We start from the raw sequence: 12,816 nt of genomic DNA, 5'->3' as shown, positions 1-12,816 counted from the left end.
GCCTGGGGGCTCAGTCCCCCCTCTCCCTCACTGGCACCTTCCCACACCCACCCTCTCCGTCCTTGACCCTGTCCTTCCCCAACCCGCATTTGCCCACCCTCTCCCAGCATAGCAGGACGCTCCGAATCCTGCAGAGCCCTCTGCTCCTCTCCTGCCCGAGCCAGGGGGCCGACATCCACAACCAGGGACACACAGGTCACCCCTGGCCCAGCTCTGCTGCTGCGTGGTCCTCCCTGCCCACCTTCAATGGGATAACGCCCACCCTGGTGCATCTCCAGAGCCACGCACACCGGCACAGCTTTAGAGAGAGGGTCCGTGGGAGAATCCCAGGGATCACTTCCTTTTAGGTCCATGCAAGATCCCAGCCCAACCACCGATCCAACCCTCCACCTACAGCCATGCCCCTGCCCAGCCCTGGCACCTACCGGGCACCGGGCTCTGGGCCACGACGTAGCTGCGGAGGGTGATCCCGACTCAAGGGGGATGGGGTGTGTGTGGAAGTGGCGCAGCATGTCGAAGATAGTCTGGAACCAGAGGTGCTGCACGTGGCACTGCCCGCTCTCGTTCAGCGACAGGCGGAGATGCTGCAAGTGCAAGGGGTGAGCTGGGGATCTCAAGGGTGATATTCCCCCTTGCAATCAACAGAAGGAGCCGCCTTCATCAGCCAAGGGAGGTTTGCTTGTAACATAGGACTGTTAATTTTTCCCTGCCTGTCCGGGAGGGTCTCTTGCTGCAGGGTGTTTCCTGCAAAACCCCATTTGCTGCGGCCCCAGGAGAAGTTTGTCCCCTCCTGGTGATGAACATGGTACAGAAGCAGCCAGAAATGGGTGGTTGGGTGCAGCTTGGGGGGGGCTGCAGCTCCAATCCTGGTGACACAGACAGCCTAGGGAAGCCCACAGCCCACCCGAACTATTTCTTGCAGGACAGGTGACGAGACCAGGCAGTTATATCTCAACCCCTCGCAGCGGGGTTGTATTAGTTATATCTCAACCCCTCTGGTAGAAAATGGACCCAGAAGAAAACTACACGAGTTGCTTTTTTATAGTGTACCCACGTACTTCAGGACACGGAACAGATAAGAAGAGGGCAGGAGATGATGTGCCAGGCTACGTTGGGCTCCCGTGGGGTATTTAACCTTATGCCTGCGTGGCAGGCACTGATCTAGCTGGGAAAGTGCTGAAGGTGCTGTGCAGGGTGCAGAGGGCTCCCAGGGGACAAGGGCAAGTGATCCCGAGGGATGCTCTGCCACAGTGCAGCTCCCCTCAGAGCTGCCGTGTTTGGGGTCACCCCATGGCACCCGCTTCCTCGCAGAGCCCCAGCAGGGCAGGAAGGAGCCTGAGGTGCTGGGCAGGGCTGGCACTAATATTCAGGGAGAAGCAGAAGACACCCACCTTTGCTTTCCCCTGGAAGTTGAAGGTCAGCACGTACTCCCCCGGCCGCGTTTCGCTCTGCCGGATGACGAACAAGCCGTGGCTCCGGGCACCCCCGAAGAGCACCAGCTGAGCCGCCTTGATCCGCGAGAGAGTCCCATGGAACCAGGGGAAATTGGAGAGGTTGATCTCCGCCTCCACCTCGCTGTCCTCCCCTGGCCACAGGGAGAGCAGGTTTTTAGGGAGCACCTGGACATCTCCCTCTCCCACCCATTTCCTCCTCTCCCTCCGTGCACCCCCCAAGGGTGAGGTGCTGGGGCCGCATCCTGCATCCCGGTACCTGCGAGATGCCCGCCGGTGGCAGGGGAGGACTCCAGCGTCTGCAGGAAGCTCTCCAGCGGGACATGGGTGAGGAGCTCCCCCAGCGAGTCCCTGCCCCGGCCGTGGGGCGTGGGGACGGCGGTGGCCGTGGCAGTGTTGTGAGCACCGGGCAGGGCACATCTGTCTGGTGGCCTGGGCACATCTGGAAGGGAATTGGCAGAGGGATGGGCTCATGGCTCAGTGTCACCCACTATTGCTGGACAAGGCTGAGGGCTGTCCTGTTCTGAAAGCAACCGTGCTGGAGCACCCCAGGCTCTCCGAGACATCTCAGGGCTAGAGTATGGCTCTGGCCACAGCTTGGGGGACTCCCCCTCAGCCTGTGCTGGGTTTCCTTCCCCTGGTGTGACTGGGATGGGAGGCACAGATGTGTCTTGGTTGGGCACAGAGATGAGGTGGGGCTGTGCAGGCAGAGGCTGCTTGCTAGGACCCCTGCAGACAGGGACTTGATTTTCTGCACATACAGGATGTACAGTGGTGTCTTCAACAGGGGTGGGCCACCTCCCCAGGGCAGGGACAAGTGTGAGGAAGAGGAAGGCGATGGACAGAAGAAGATCCATCCCCACAGTACCTGCTTCAGGCTCCTTCACGTTATCACTAGCAGGATCTGCCCCCCTCTAAACCAGAGCTGGCACCCACTCTCCCTGGTGGGTGTTTGTCCCAGGCATCGGTCCTTACCATCGGCCAGGAACTCACAGCTGCAGGAGGACACCCTGCCCGGCAGACAGGCTCCCTGCGCGCAGGACGCCAGCTCGATGTCGTCCCCGCTGTCCCTGGGGGGAAAGCACAGAGCAGACGGTCACACACCAGCTGCCACGCTGCAGGGACACACATGCATGGCATCTCTGCTCACAGGCACGGGATGGGGACTCGACTAAATGAAAATTCCAGCTATGATCTGGGAGCACATCCCGATGCTCCTCGCTTCCTCCCGGAGGGGCTGCCACAGACAGAAGCACCCACAGCATCGAGAGGCAGAGCGGCTGGCAAAACAACGTGGTGTTTTGGGGGTGAAGAAACCAGCGTGAGAAGGATTAAACCCTTGAAAGCCCTCCCTAGATGGGTGATGCCGGTCAGTCCTAGCTGTACTATTTTGCTGCAATCTTGTTGGTTTGGATGGAAATCTGTTACCTTGACTTTCAGCACTTTGCTTTGCACGACAGCCGTACACACACGCACCCTCCCACTGCCGACTTCCACCCAAGGGTGCTTTCGCTTTCACCCTCCGCAAAGGGAATTACCAATACACAGGAATTATGGCCTAAAAAGACCCCAAAAAACCAAGCCGGGAGGCCCAGAGCGAGACAGCAAGTGCGAACAGAGCAAGGAGGGGACCACAGGGGTGCAGTCCCCGCAGAGATCATCCCTGATGCCTGACCCCTGCCCATGCACTTCAGCACCCTTCTTGCGCAAGCCCCCCGACTTGCTCCACAGCCTATTTTTATCCCGGCAGTCGCTGAGAGCCCGGCAGTGCCGGAGCTGCCGGCAGCACTCGGCTACTCTTGCTTAACGGCAGCCACGTGGGCACAGACAGCACGAAAGCGGCTGCGTTAGTGGTAACGGCTCACGAGGGAGCTGCTGAATTATTTAGTGGCCAGTAAGTGAATCAGCCATTGGGAGTCATTCAGCTGCAGCCGGTTAAAAACAAGAAGGGAGGAAGGAAACCAAAACCAACAGTGCTTTGCAGAAAAGCCGTTGACGGGCGCTCAGGCAGCAGCTCCAGCGCGCAGCCCTTGGCAAAAGCATCAGGAGCTGATTGAAAATTCGTTCTTGGCACCAAGCGTGTGTGGCGGTGTATTAAACAGCTCATTATTATTTGCTCTGGAGTTCATTATTATTTGCTTTACAGTCACGTCCGGAGGCCAAAGCGGGACTGCGCTGGGTGCTAAGCAAACATAGAAGGCTGGGAGGCTGCCAGCGACAGAGCAAGGGGCTGCTGCAGGGCTGCCGGCGGGTTCTGGCGCCTCTTTGGCCCGAGCGCCAGATGGAAAACCCGCACGGAAACAGTCGGTGGGTCAAAAAAAAAAAAAAAAGAAAAGGGTTGTTTCCCAGCCTCGCCTCCATCAGCAGCCCAGCCTCTGTTGCTTCTTGTGGTATGTATTTTAAAAAAAAGCTAAAGGACCTGAAGGGATACAGATCTGGAGCGCATTAGTGCATCCTCCCCGCAAGATGCAGCCTCCGCAGTGCCCAGACCGCATCTCTCCAGCGGAAGGGGGCAACGGCAGTCCGGAGCTTCTCCAGACCCCTGTTCCAGTTGTGCTGAGGTTTTCACCTCTGCAACCTTGGGCACCTTGTTTTTCCAAAACTGTGCCAAGAAGGGCAGCACCAGGGTATGCCCAGAGCCTGGGCTGATCCTGGCTCCTTCCCCGGGACCGGGGCTGTCTGAGCCAGCTGAAGGGCAGCAGCACCGGGCACACAAACCTCCTGAACACATAACCTGCTGCACGGGCTGATGAAAAAGCAGATGAGAAGTTTTGGCCGAGTTGTTGTGACTCCAATGGCAGTGTCATCGTGATAGAAACGTAAATAAATCAATTTAGCCAGCAGAATCTTAAAAATTGCACAGATTCTGGACTGGAAAAAAAAAACACCATGGAAAATAGCTCAAATAGAGTACAAGAACTTCAGAAGGCGGGTGTTAGGAGCTTCCCCACGTTGAGGGCTGTGTTCCCAAGTCATCTGCCTCTGTCAGGATGAGGCAACGCGGAGAAGGAAAGGGTGAGCAAGCAGCCGGTGCTCTGCAAGGCTGCACCTCCGACATACCCAAGCTGCTAACTTGGCCTCCAGACTTCTGCTGGTGTGAGTCCGGGACTTTCTGTAATAACCCAAGTAGCAAAAAGTGCATCAGGGGTAATAACCCGTGCTCGGTGGCGAGGGCACCGCAGCATTGGTGAGCTCAGCCCCCGCACAGCACCTTCCCCCGAGAAGCCTTACCCGGGGTCGATGCAGTCCTGAATATCTGCGACCCAGGAGTGCTTCTGCAGGGAGTCGATGGTCTCCAGGATGTACTCGGCCCCGTTCTCTACCTGCAGGCAATGCGGGACAGCGTCAGGGTGTCTCGGGGTCCGGCCACGCACCCCAGGGCAAAGCACACCCCGTAATCCTGCCAGACCCCCACATTCACCTGCTGTTATTAAACAGCACCTTGGGTGAGCAGGAGAGGATAAGTGCCCCGTCTCATCCCAGGAAAGGGGTGCTGAGGGGTGACCCACAGAGGTGCTTTGGTGTGTCCAAGGGTGACCCCTGACCAAAGCCCGGGCTCAGAGGAAAACCCCCACCCCACTGTTACCAGCAAATGTATCACGAGGTTTTTAGAGCCTCCGTGGCAAACCCACACCTTGCTGGCAGCGTCACGGGTGCATGGCACCATGCACCGGCACGGAGAGCATCCCTCGCTTCTGGGGTGCCTCAGCATCCCCCAAAAACTAGCTCTGCACAGGCAGAGCAGAAGCCATACTGCTCTCTGCCCCAAAATCCTGCCAGATCCCTAAACCCAGGAGTTTAAAACCTCTCGTCTCTTCTCTTTTCTGCCTGCTGGTCCACGAACCTTCTGATTTCCAATTGTAACAGGGTGGGAGAGAAATCCACTTTACCGGAGTTGGGGGTGGGGGAAATCAGGCTGCAAAACAGCCTCCGAAATTGCAAGCCCAAAGGAGCTGGGCCTTTCTGGGGCCAGGGATGACGGAGAAGCAGCAGCCCCACAGCAGCAACAGAGCAGCGGGTCACAGAAGCCAGGGCATGTGATGCTGCCTGCCTCTGGCAGCTTTCCCTGCATCCCTCACGGACCCCTTATACATCGTGTTCCCGAGCTGGTAAAGCAACCTTGACTCTGGGAGGGTATCGCATTGCCAGCTGAGACAACCTCCTAGCAAATTAAATTAATCACAAACAACTGAATCACTGTCCTGAAAATAAGCAGGGCGTGCAGAGAGCAGTGCCCAGCGCCTGGGCTGGGGCCGAGCAGCAACCGGCTCCCCTGCTGCAGCCCCGGGCTGGGCACGGGTGATCCTGCCCTGAGGAGAGGTGGAGCGGAGCAGCAAAGATCCCTGCCCTCCCTTTGGTTTCACCAGAGCAAAGGAGCCTCTCTGGCTTTCCGAGAGCAAAGCATAAAGCCAGCGTGGGAGACAGGGCTGCTCTCTCATGCAGAGCATGACGGCAAGCGAAGCACGTGCAGGGCCTGGGTATTTTGCAAGTGTCTGCTTGTGCAATGGAAAAAAAAATTAAAAAAATGCATGTACTTGGTGGCTGATGGGTGGTGGGGACATGCTGCCTGCTAATTTTTAGGCAATTTGGCAGGAACTGTTCCACCGTGGTCTCACCAAACAATGCAGGGTCTTTTCCACCCATCGTAACCTGCCAGAGTGCGGCATGTTGCGTGTGAAGGTTGAGCTCAGGCTCCACATCAACCCTGTACGTGGGAAGGCAGCAGGGAAACCATGGCACCCAGCTCCCTTTCTTACCCACCCAATCTGTACCCCAGCATCGAGGGGTGCTTCACCTCCTCTGCAAGTCCAGCCAGCAAAGGGGGAATGGAAGGGGGCGGCAAGAAGATGTCCCGGCAAGAAGGGCCAGGGCAGAAAATGAGCTACAAGTAATGCAGGATGTTGGGAATAGGGGAAAAAGCATCCTGTGCTGACAGCCGCGAGAGGAGGGCAAAGGGGGGCTGCAGCGGCAGGAGCATTCGCTGCAAGGATCGATTGCAATCAATTAACCCTGCGGCAGGGTAAGCGCCCGGGCCAGAACGGGGCGAGAGCAGGAGGGTACCTGGTAAATCAGGCATTTTCAGACTGTTGGGGTTTGGAGCATTCCCCAGGGTAATTAAAGAAATGGCTGAAGCGATCGCAGAGCTGTTAGCGGTGGGAGTGGAGAGAGCACGTCTGGCTCCAGCAGATGGGAAGAGGGCAAGCCCAGAGCCCTCCTCCAGCAGCCAGAGAAGCCAGCCCTCCACAGGCACCTGGGAAGCACCCCAGAGCTGAAACCCCCCAGCAGGGACCTGTCACAACCAAACCCTGTCAGACCCATCTGCTCCTGGCTCGTGACAGCCCCAGGGATGGGGGGAAGCAGTGTCACATCCTTGGCCATGCTTTGGACACTGATGTGACACTCCAGCAAGCAGGGTAGCAAGATGCAGTTGAGATGAGACTTGTAAGGGGGTCTAGAAAACATGATCAGAAGTAGCTGATGAGCCATATTCCAAGAGCAGTTATCGATGGTTAACAGGTTATCGATGGCTAACGGTCAAAGCTGAGGGTTATGCTCAGTAGCTCTTTCACCTCAAAGACTCCTCCGTTCGTGCTGCTCTTCAGTAACGATTAGGACAAAAGCAAAGCGAGGATGCCTAATCAATTCACGGATGACACAACATTGCAAGTGTGTTGGAGGATGAGGCGAGAATTCAAATGAACTTGTCGAAGCTGAGAAACGCTTGGTGGAAGAAAAAGCCGAAACCAGCCTCCAGCTCAAGGACACGGGTGAGCTCTGGGCTCACAGTGATTGCTGTGGGTGTCTGGGCTGGGGAACCACAACTCTGGAGCGGTTCTGCAAAATGCATGGAGGGGTCACACCAGCTCACAAGCTGCATATGAGTCAACATCATCATTGGGGTACAAAGAAAGCAACTGGATCAACTTGGGCTGGATAAAGAGGAAGAAGAAAGGAGAAGCAGTCAAAGGAGAAGCAATCCTTCCCATCCTCTCCTGGCCATGGAACCACATATGCCTTGGGGCATCCTCTCTCCAGAGCCTGCAAGGAAAGCGAGAAGGACCTTGGGCTGGTTAGGAGAGGAGAACACGCACAAGGTTGGGCTTTGAGGCACAGAAGACAACAGCTGAATTAACCTCCGTGTCCATGGGGGACACCGACTGCAGCAGAGGTTGAGGTTGAAGAGCAAAAGAAGCCCTTGGGGCGGGGAGGATGCCCTGGAAGAAGCTGCCAGGAGAAGGTGTGGGACCTTTACAAGGAGCTGGGTGAGGTGGAGACCGAATTTCCCGTGGGAACGTGTGCTGGGGCCAGATGGGCTACCAGGTGTGGGGACTTTCACAAAGCCAGGCTCAATTTTTTCCCTTCTCTGCTTTCACAGTTTTTCTAAGCTTTTAAGCATGTTCATTTGGCCAGAAAGCCTGGCCTCTGCTCTGCCTCTGCCACACACTTGTAGGGACAAGCATCAGGGCGAGAAGTGGTTTTTTAGCTGAAGTAGGACACAGAAGTCCTCCAAATGCTGGTGTTCCCCCACGCACACGTGCTACCTCACAGCTGGGCACGTCCAATGGCTCTGATGGAGAGCATGAGTCCATTAGCACGGGTGGGGAGGCACAGCCTCATTAGCTGGAGAGAAACGCCATCTCCAACAACACGTCCATCATCACGGTGACATGTCGCACCCCGAGCCGGGATCCTGCAAAATTCAGCCCCGACGTGCCGTGACAGACTGCTGCCTTTCAGCAGAGCAGGAGGGAGCATTAAGCTAATTAATTGCATGACATGGAAAACTCTTTCTGGAGAGAGAGAGAGACAATTTTACTCTCTGCCCGTGCCCCAGACTCGCGTGGGGCGCTGAATGCCCAGGGCCTCGGTGGCCCCGCACAGCGGCTCCCATCGCCCTGCATCAATGAAACGGCCACCACGTGCCACTGGTCGGGGCAACAGCCGTCACAAAACCATGGGCAGCCACACCAAAGAGCTTTTTCCCTTGCAGGTTGTCTCTGGATGCTAATTTAACCCATCTCCTGGTAAGAAGCAAAACCCCATGGCGAAAGCCAGGCAAACAGCTCGATCTCAAAATACCCGGGCATCAGGTGGAGGTTGCATCATTTTGCTGGGGGCAGGGAGGGGAGGCAGGGATCCCCCAGGGAGCATTAATGCTGTTAGCATCTCAGCTCCAAAAATCATGGCAATGATCCCCTTGGGGACTGAGCATCCCTGCAGCAGGAGCTGGATGCGGGCACAGATGGGGTCCCCATCGGGGTACACATCGCTGCAGCCCTGCTCTCACCTTTAGGACGAAGGTGTTGTCTTTGTCGGGCATCTCCAACGGCATGGTGGTGCGGACCTCGATGATGGCTGACAGCGGGATGCTCACCTTGGGTTTGGAAGCCTGGGAAAAGGGGAAAAAAGTTATTAAAAGAAATTGATAAATAAATTTAAAAAAAGTCACTCAATTGAATCAAACTCTCCTGGGAGATGATGCAGTGGGGCTCTCAGAGGTAAGATCATAGCTCAGCCTTCACAGTTATTACAGGGAGGGGAGAGGGAGGAAAAAAAGCATTGATTTCCCTCATGTGCCTGATAACTCCAAGCTCTTTTAATTAAACCAAGAGGAGGCCCGGTGGAAGATAGGGAGGTTAGTGCATTTAACTGCCAAACCTCTTCCTTGCTCCAGCACAGGCTGATACGCCAGCTCTGCCAAGACCACTTGTTTCTCTCCTTTTTCAACCCTCTCCCGATGGAGAGACGCGCGTGAGAATTGTGCTATCTGACAGGGGACGCTTCCTATGCGGAAAGCAGCCCAGGAAGACGCCCCGTTTATCGAGCACAAGAGCAGCATTTCAACCGAGAAGCTACGACGCAGCAGCCTTAGCCATGCAGGGAATTTTAATTACATTAAAATAATAAAAAAACCCAACCCCAACCTAATTTCCCCTGGGGCCCCTGGCACCTGCCAGAGCCTCAATGAGGGGGCAGGACTGGGTGCCTCCCACTTGAAGTCTCTGCTGAGCAACAAATTCCCCAGATATTTGTTTTAATTATAACAAATCCCCCCTCAAAGGAGCCCACAGAGCTGCTCCCCGCCAGGGCTCTGGGATTCGGAGCATCGCGGCTGTGGGAAGCAAAGATGCGATTGAGTCACCGAAACCTGCGCCTGGTGCCTTGGGTGCACGGGCTGGGATGAGGCCAGCGATGGGCTGCAGGTTAGCAACGATGGGTTCAGTTCCCATTTTTGAGGTGGGAAAAAAAATAAAATAAACTAAATCCAAGACAGAACAGGAACTGCTTTTTCCCCTCCGGGACATTTCGTTGCTGCCAGCCCTGCAGCCCCAGCGCGCCCCTCGGCCGTGCGGGGCTCAGCCCTGCAGGGGAGAAGGTCAGAAAGGAGGAAGAGCTGCTTCAAAAGGGAAGAAAATAGGGTGTTAATTCAGTGGTGAGGTGGAGAAGGGTCTTTTTGGGGAGAGCTCTTCCCTTTAAAGACATGGCCATAGTTTTTGTAGGGCCTACGCAAAAACAAAGCTGTGGGCTGCTGAAGCAAAAAGCCGTTTTCCTCCAGCTGTGCCAGACTGGTGCCACTTTTACAGCTGAATCATTTGCCAGATGGAAAGCAAGATGGGATGAGGGGAGAAAGATGTAAACCAAAGCAGGGTGTGATTATAACAGGAGAGCAGACAATGTTCATAAAAGTTGCCATAAAATAATTTCAAAATTGATTTTTAGAGGCAAATCAAGATACACTAAAAAAAATAAATCCCTCTACGAGCACGCGTTTAAATGTTTTAAGAGCAGCACTTGTTCCATTTTAACCCGAGTTTATTGCCCCTTTGGTGCGGCCGACGTGCCAGCGCTGCTCCGTGCAGCCCACACCCACCGGGTTCACCGGATCCTCCACGCACCGTGCCGTTGCCGCGGTGGTTTCCTTCCAGCCAGGTCTCGTCTGGTCCCTGGGCCGAGGAAGCCCCTCGAGCCAGCGACCAGGGATGCACGCCATCCGTACCAGTGCTGAGCCAGCCTCTATAGAGATGCACTTGAGTCTAAACTCATGTTTTATATTTTATCAGGAAAGATGTGACGGTTAGGCAAGAGGAACGGACTAACACCAACAGTGCCAACGTTCATTTTGGCCTCAGAAAAATAGAAAATGCAGTTTAAATATATGAACTATCCTGCTGTCCCTATGTATAATGTATGGATCCATTCCTCTACCAAACCGAGGGTTACTGGGGGTTCAGAGCACACCAAGACCCATGAATCGGCAGCCCCGGGTGCGTGCCCGGCATGAGGGCTCGTGTTGGCCCAGCTTTGCTAACAGAGACTGAAATGCAAGTGGGAAAGTCCCGGAGAAGATGAAGTAAATGAGATTTTTCTTCCCTAGGTATTTAAATAACCGGAGATTTCATTACCGGCACACGGCTAGTAAAGCCCCAGGGAATGGCTTATTATTTACCCTGTGCTCTTCAGAGAGAACGCACAGCGCAGATGAGGCACAATCACGGCGTTAGCACAGGCGAGGGTTTGGCAGTGCAATGCATCCCTTTGCTCAGCAAAGGTGGTCCTGTGGTGAGAAGGAGACCGAAGGTCTCATAATCCACATTTCTTGGGCAAACCGCTCTGCCGCTCAGCCTTTCCCCCCGGAGAACAGAGGGAACGTTTCCTTGCATCGCGTATGAGAAGGGGAGGGAGGATACGCCAAGGATACGCTGCAATGAAAACCGGCTCCTGCTTTTGAAGCTTTCATTGAAGTTACAGAAGAACAGATGCAGGCGAGGAAAAGTGATATTGTAGGTAGTAATAATAATAATCAGTGTTCTGCAATAATCTGTACCCTTTGCCCAGGAGGGTACGTAGCTGGGGCTGTCTGGGAAGAGACCTGCAAAACCCACCCATGGTAGTGATGCTCCAGCCCCACAGGGCACCAGTGGCATCTTCTGTTCCCGTCAGCAAAAGCTGCATTTGAGGGGGGGCCTTGCAGATGCAAAATTATTCCAAATGAATTATTATTTTTAAAAGAAAAAACAACACCCTGCTTTCAGAAAGTGGACCAGCAACACTCTGAGATCTAAAGGACAAAGCCCATGCAGCGATCCCAGCCATACTGCTGCTGCACAAGCCACTGGTCAACCACAAGTCTCTGCAACACATTGGGAAGAGAAAAAACCCTCTGGATGGCCTGGAGACCTCATGTCTTGATAGGAGTATGAGCTTTTCCACAAAGATTGCTGATATTTGGAGGCCAAAGGACCAGGCAGAGGCTTCAGCATCTCTCCCAAGGGCTGTGGGGAAGGAGGGGACCAAGCTCCGATGAACAGCAGCAGCTGGGGCTTGCAGGCTGGATGGGTTTCCATGATGTTGTCCTGTCCATTTGCATCTTAGCCACACAGCACCAAATCTTCCCTCCAGACCAGAGCCGGATTTCATCCCAGCTCAGCAGTGGAAATAAGGAAAAACCTCAAGCAAAGCCCAACTGCTGCTTGAACTGCTCAGAAAAACAATAGCAGAGAAAAGCCAGGACTTACCTTTGGAGGGACATAAAACTCAAGGAGGAACCTCTCTCCTTCCACCTTCACCGCTTTCCGGAGCAGGAGGCGGCACTTCTGCCACTGCGAGCTCCCCACACAGTTCGTGTCATCGGCCACCATGTAACGCAGCGTCCCCTCCCTCTGGATGTCCACCAGCTCCACCTTGGAGGAGGGCACCTTGGACAGGCGCAGCTTGTGGGTCCACTTCTCCCGTGGGTCGCCAGGCTCCTTGCCCCCAGCCGGCCACGGTTCCCTCTCAGCTCTCCGGCCACCTGGGGCAGCCTCGGCACCTGGCTCCGGAGAGGACTTGCGATGCCACATCTCCTTCATACCGTCCACCACGCACAAGCTCATGTTCCTCAAGGAGAAGCCTTTCTTGAACTTGGGTTTGGTGGCAGCATGGATGGAGACATCCTCCGAGCTGCGGGACTGGCCGTAGGAGGACACCTTGCAGGCCTGCGCCTGCTGTGCCGGGCTCAGGTACCGTCCGGCACCCAATGGGGTGTCCATGCTGTCCAGGGACTCGGTGGATGTCTCCTCCTTCCTTGGGGTGACCTCACGCCCGTAGGGGACGTGGCAGTTCTGCAGCCCCACGAAGGGCACGATGTTGTACTTGGTGGGGGAGTCGGACACGAACACTCGGCTGACCTCCAGGCTGAAGATGTCCAAGAAGTTGGCGGCGAAATGGTGGGAGAAGGAGGTCTCTGCCCCGGGGGTGTCGTAGTGGGGGTTCTCCTTCAGGAACTGGCAGAACTTCTGGGCGAAGTCGACGGCGGCTGCCTGGGCGTGCAGCTCGCAGAACTCCCTCCAGTCGGGGAGGGGGGAGGAGGGCTCCTGGCCCCGCG

At 55.5% G+C, this 12,816-nt stretch overlaps 1 protein-coding gene across 1 annotated transcript; it reads right to left on the bottom strand.

Annotated features, from left to right (window-relative positions):
- Positions 1-241: 241 nt before the first annotated feature.
- LOC104159591 (SH2B adapter protein 2-like) lies at positions 242-12,805 on the bottom strand (the record flags this gene model as incomplete). The annotated part of the gene is given in 9 exon segments (XM_009697535.1): positions 242-298; positions 426-467; positions 470-584; positions 1,392-1,585; positions 1,711-1,893; positions 2,427-2,521; positions 4,683-4,774; positions 8,740-8,841; positions 11,969-12,805. Coding segments are annotated over 9 exon segments (1,717 nt in total), but the record flags the coding sequence as incomplete, so codon positions are not given.
- Between the last annotated feature and the right edge of the window lie 11 nt (positions 12,806-12,816).

The sequence above is a fragment of the Cariama cristata genome, unplaced genomic scaffold (assembly GCF_000690535.1).
Source record: "Cariama cristata isolate BGI_N322 unplaced genomic scaffold, ASM69053v1 scaffold28183, whole genome shotgun sequence".
In the NCBI taxonomy this organism is placed as follows: Eukaryota; Metazoa; Chordata; class Aves; order Cariamiformes; family Cariamidae; genus Cariama; species Cariama cristata.
The sequence above is the reverse complement of the archived record's forward strand: the minus strand, read 5'-3'. Positions and strand labels throughout refer to the sequence as shown.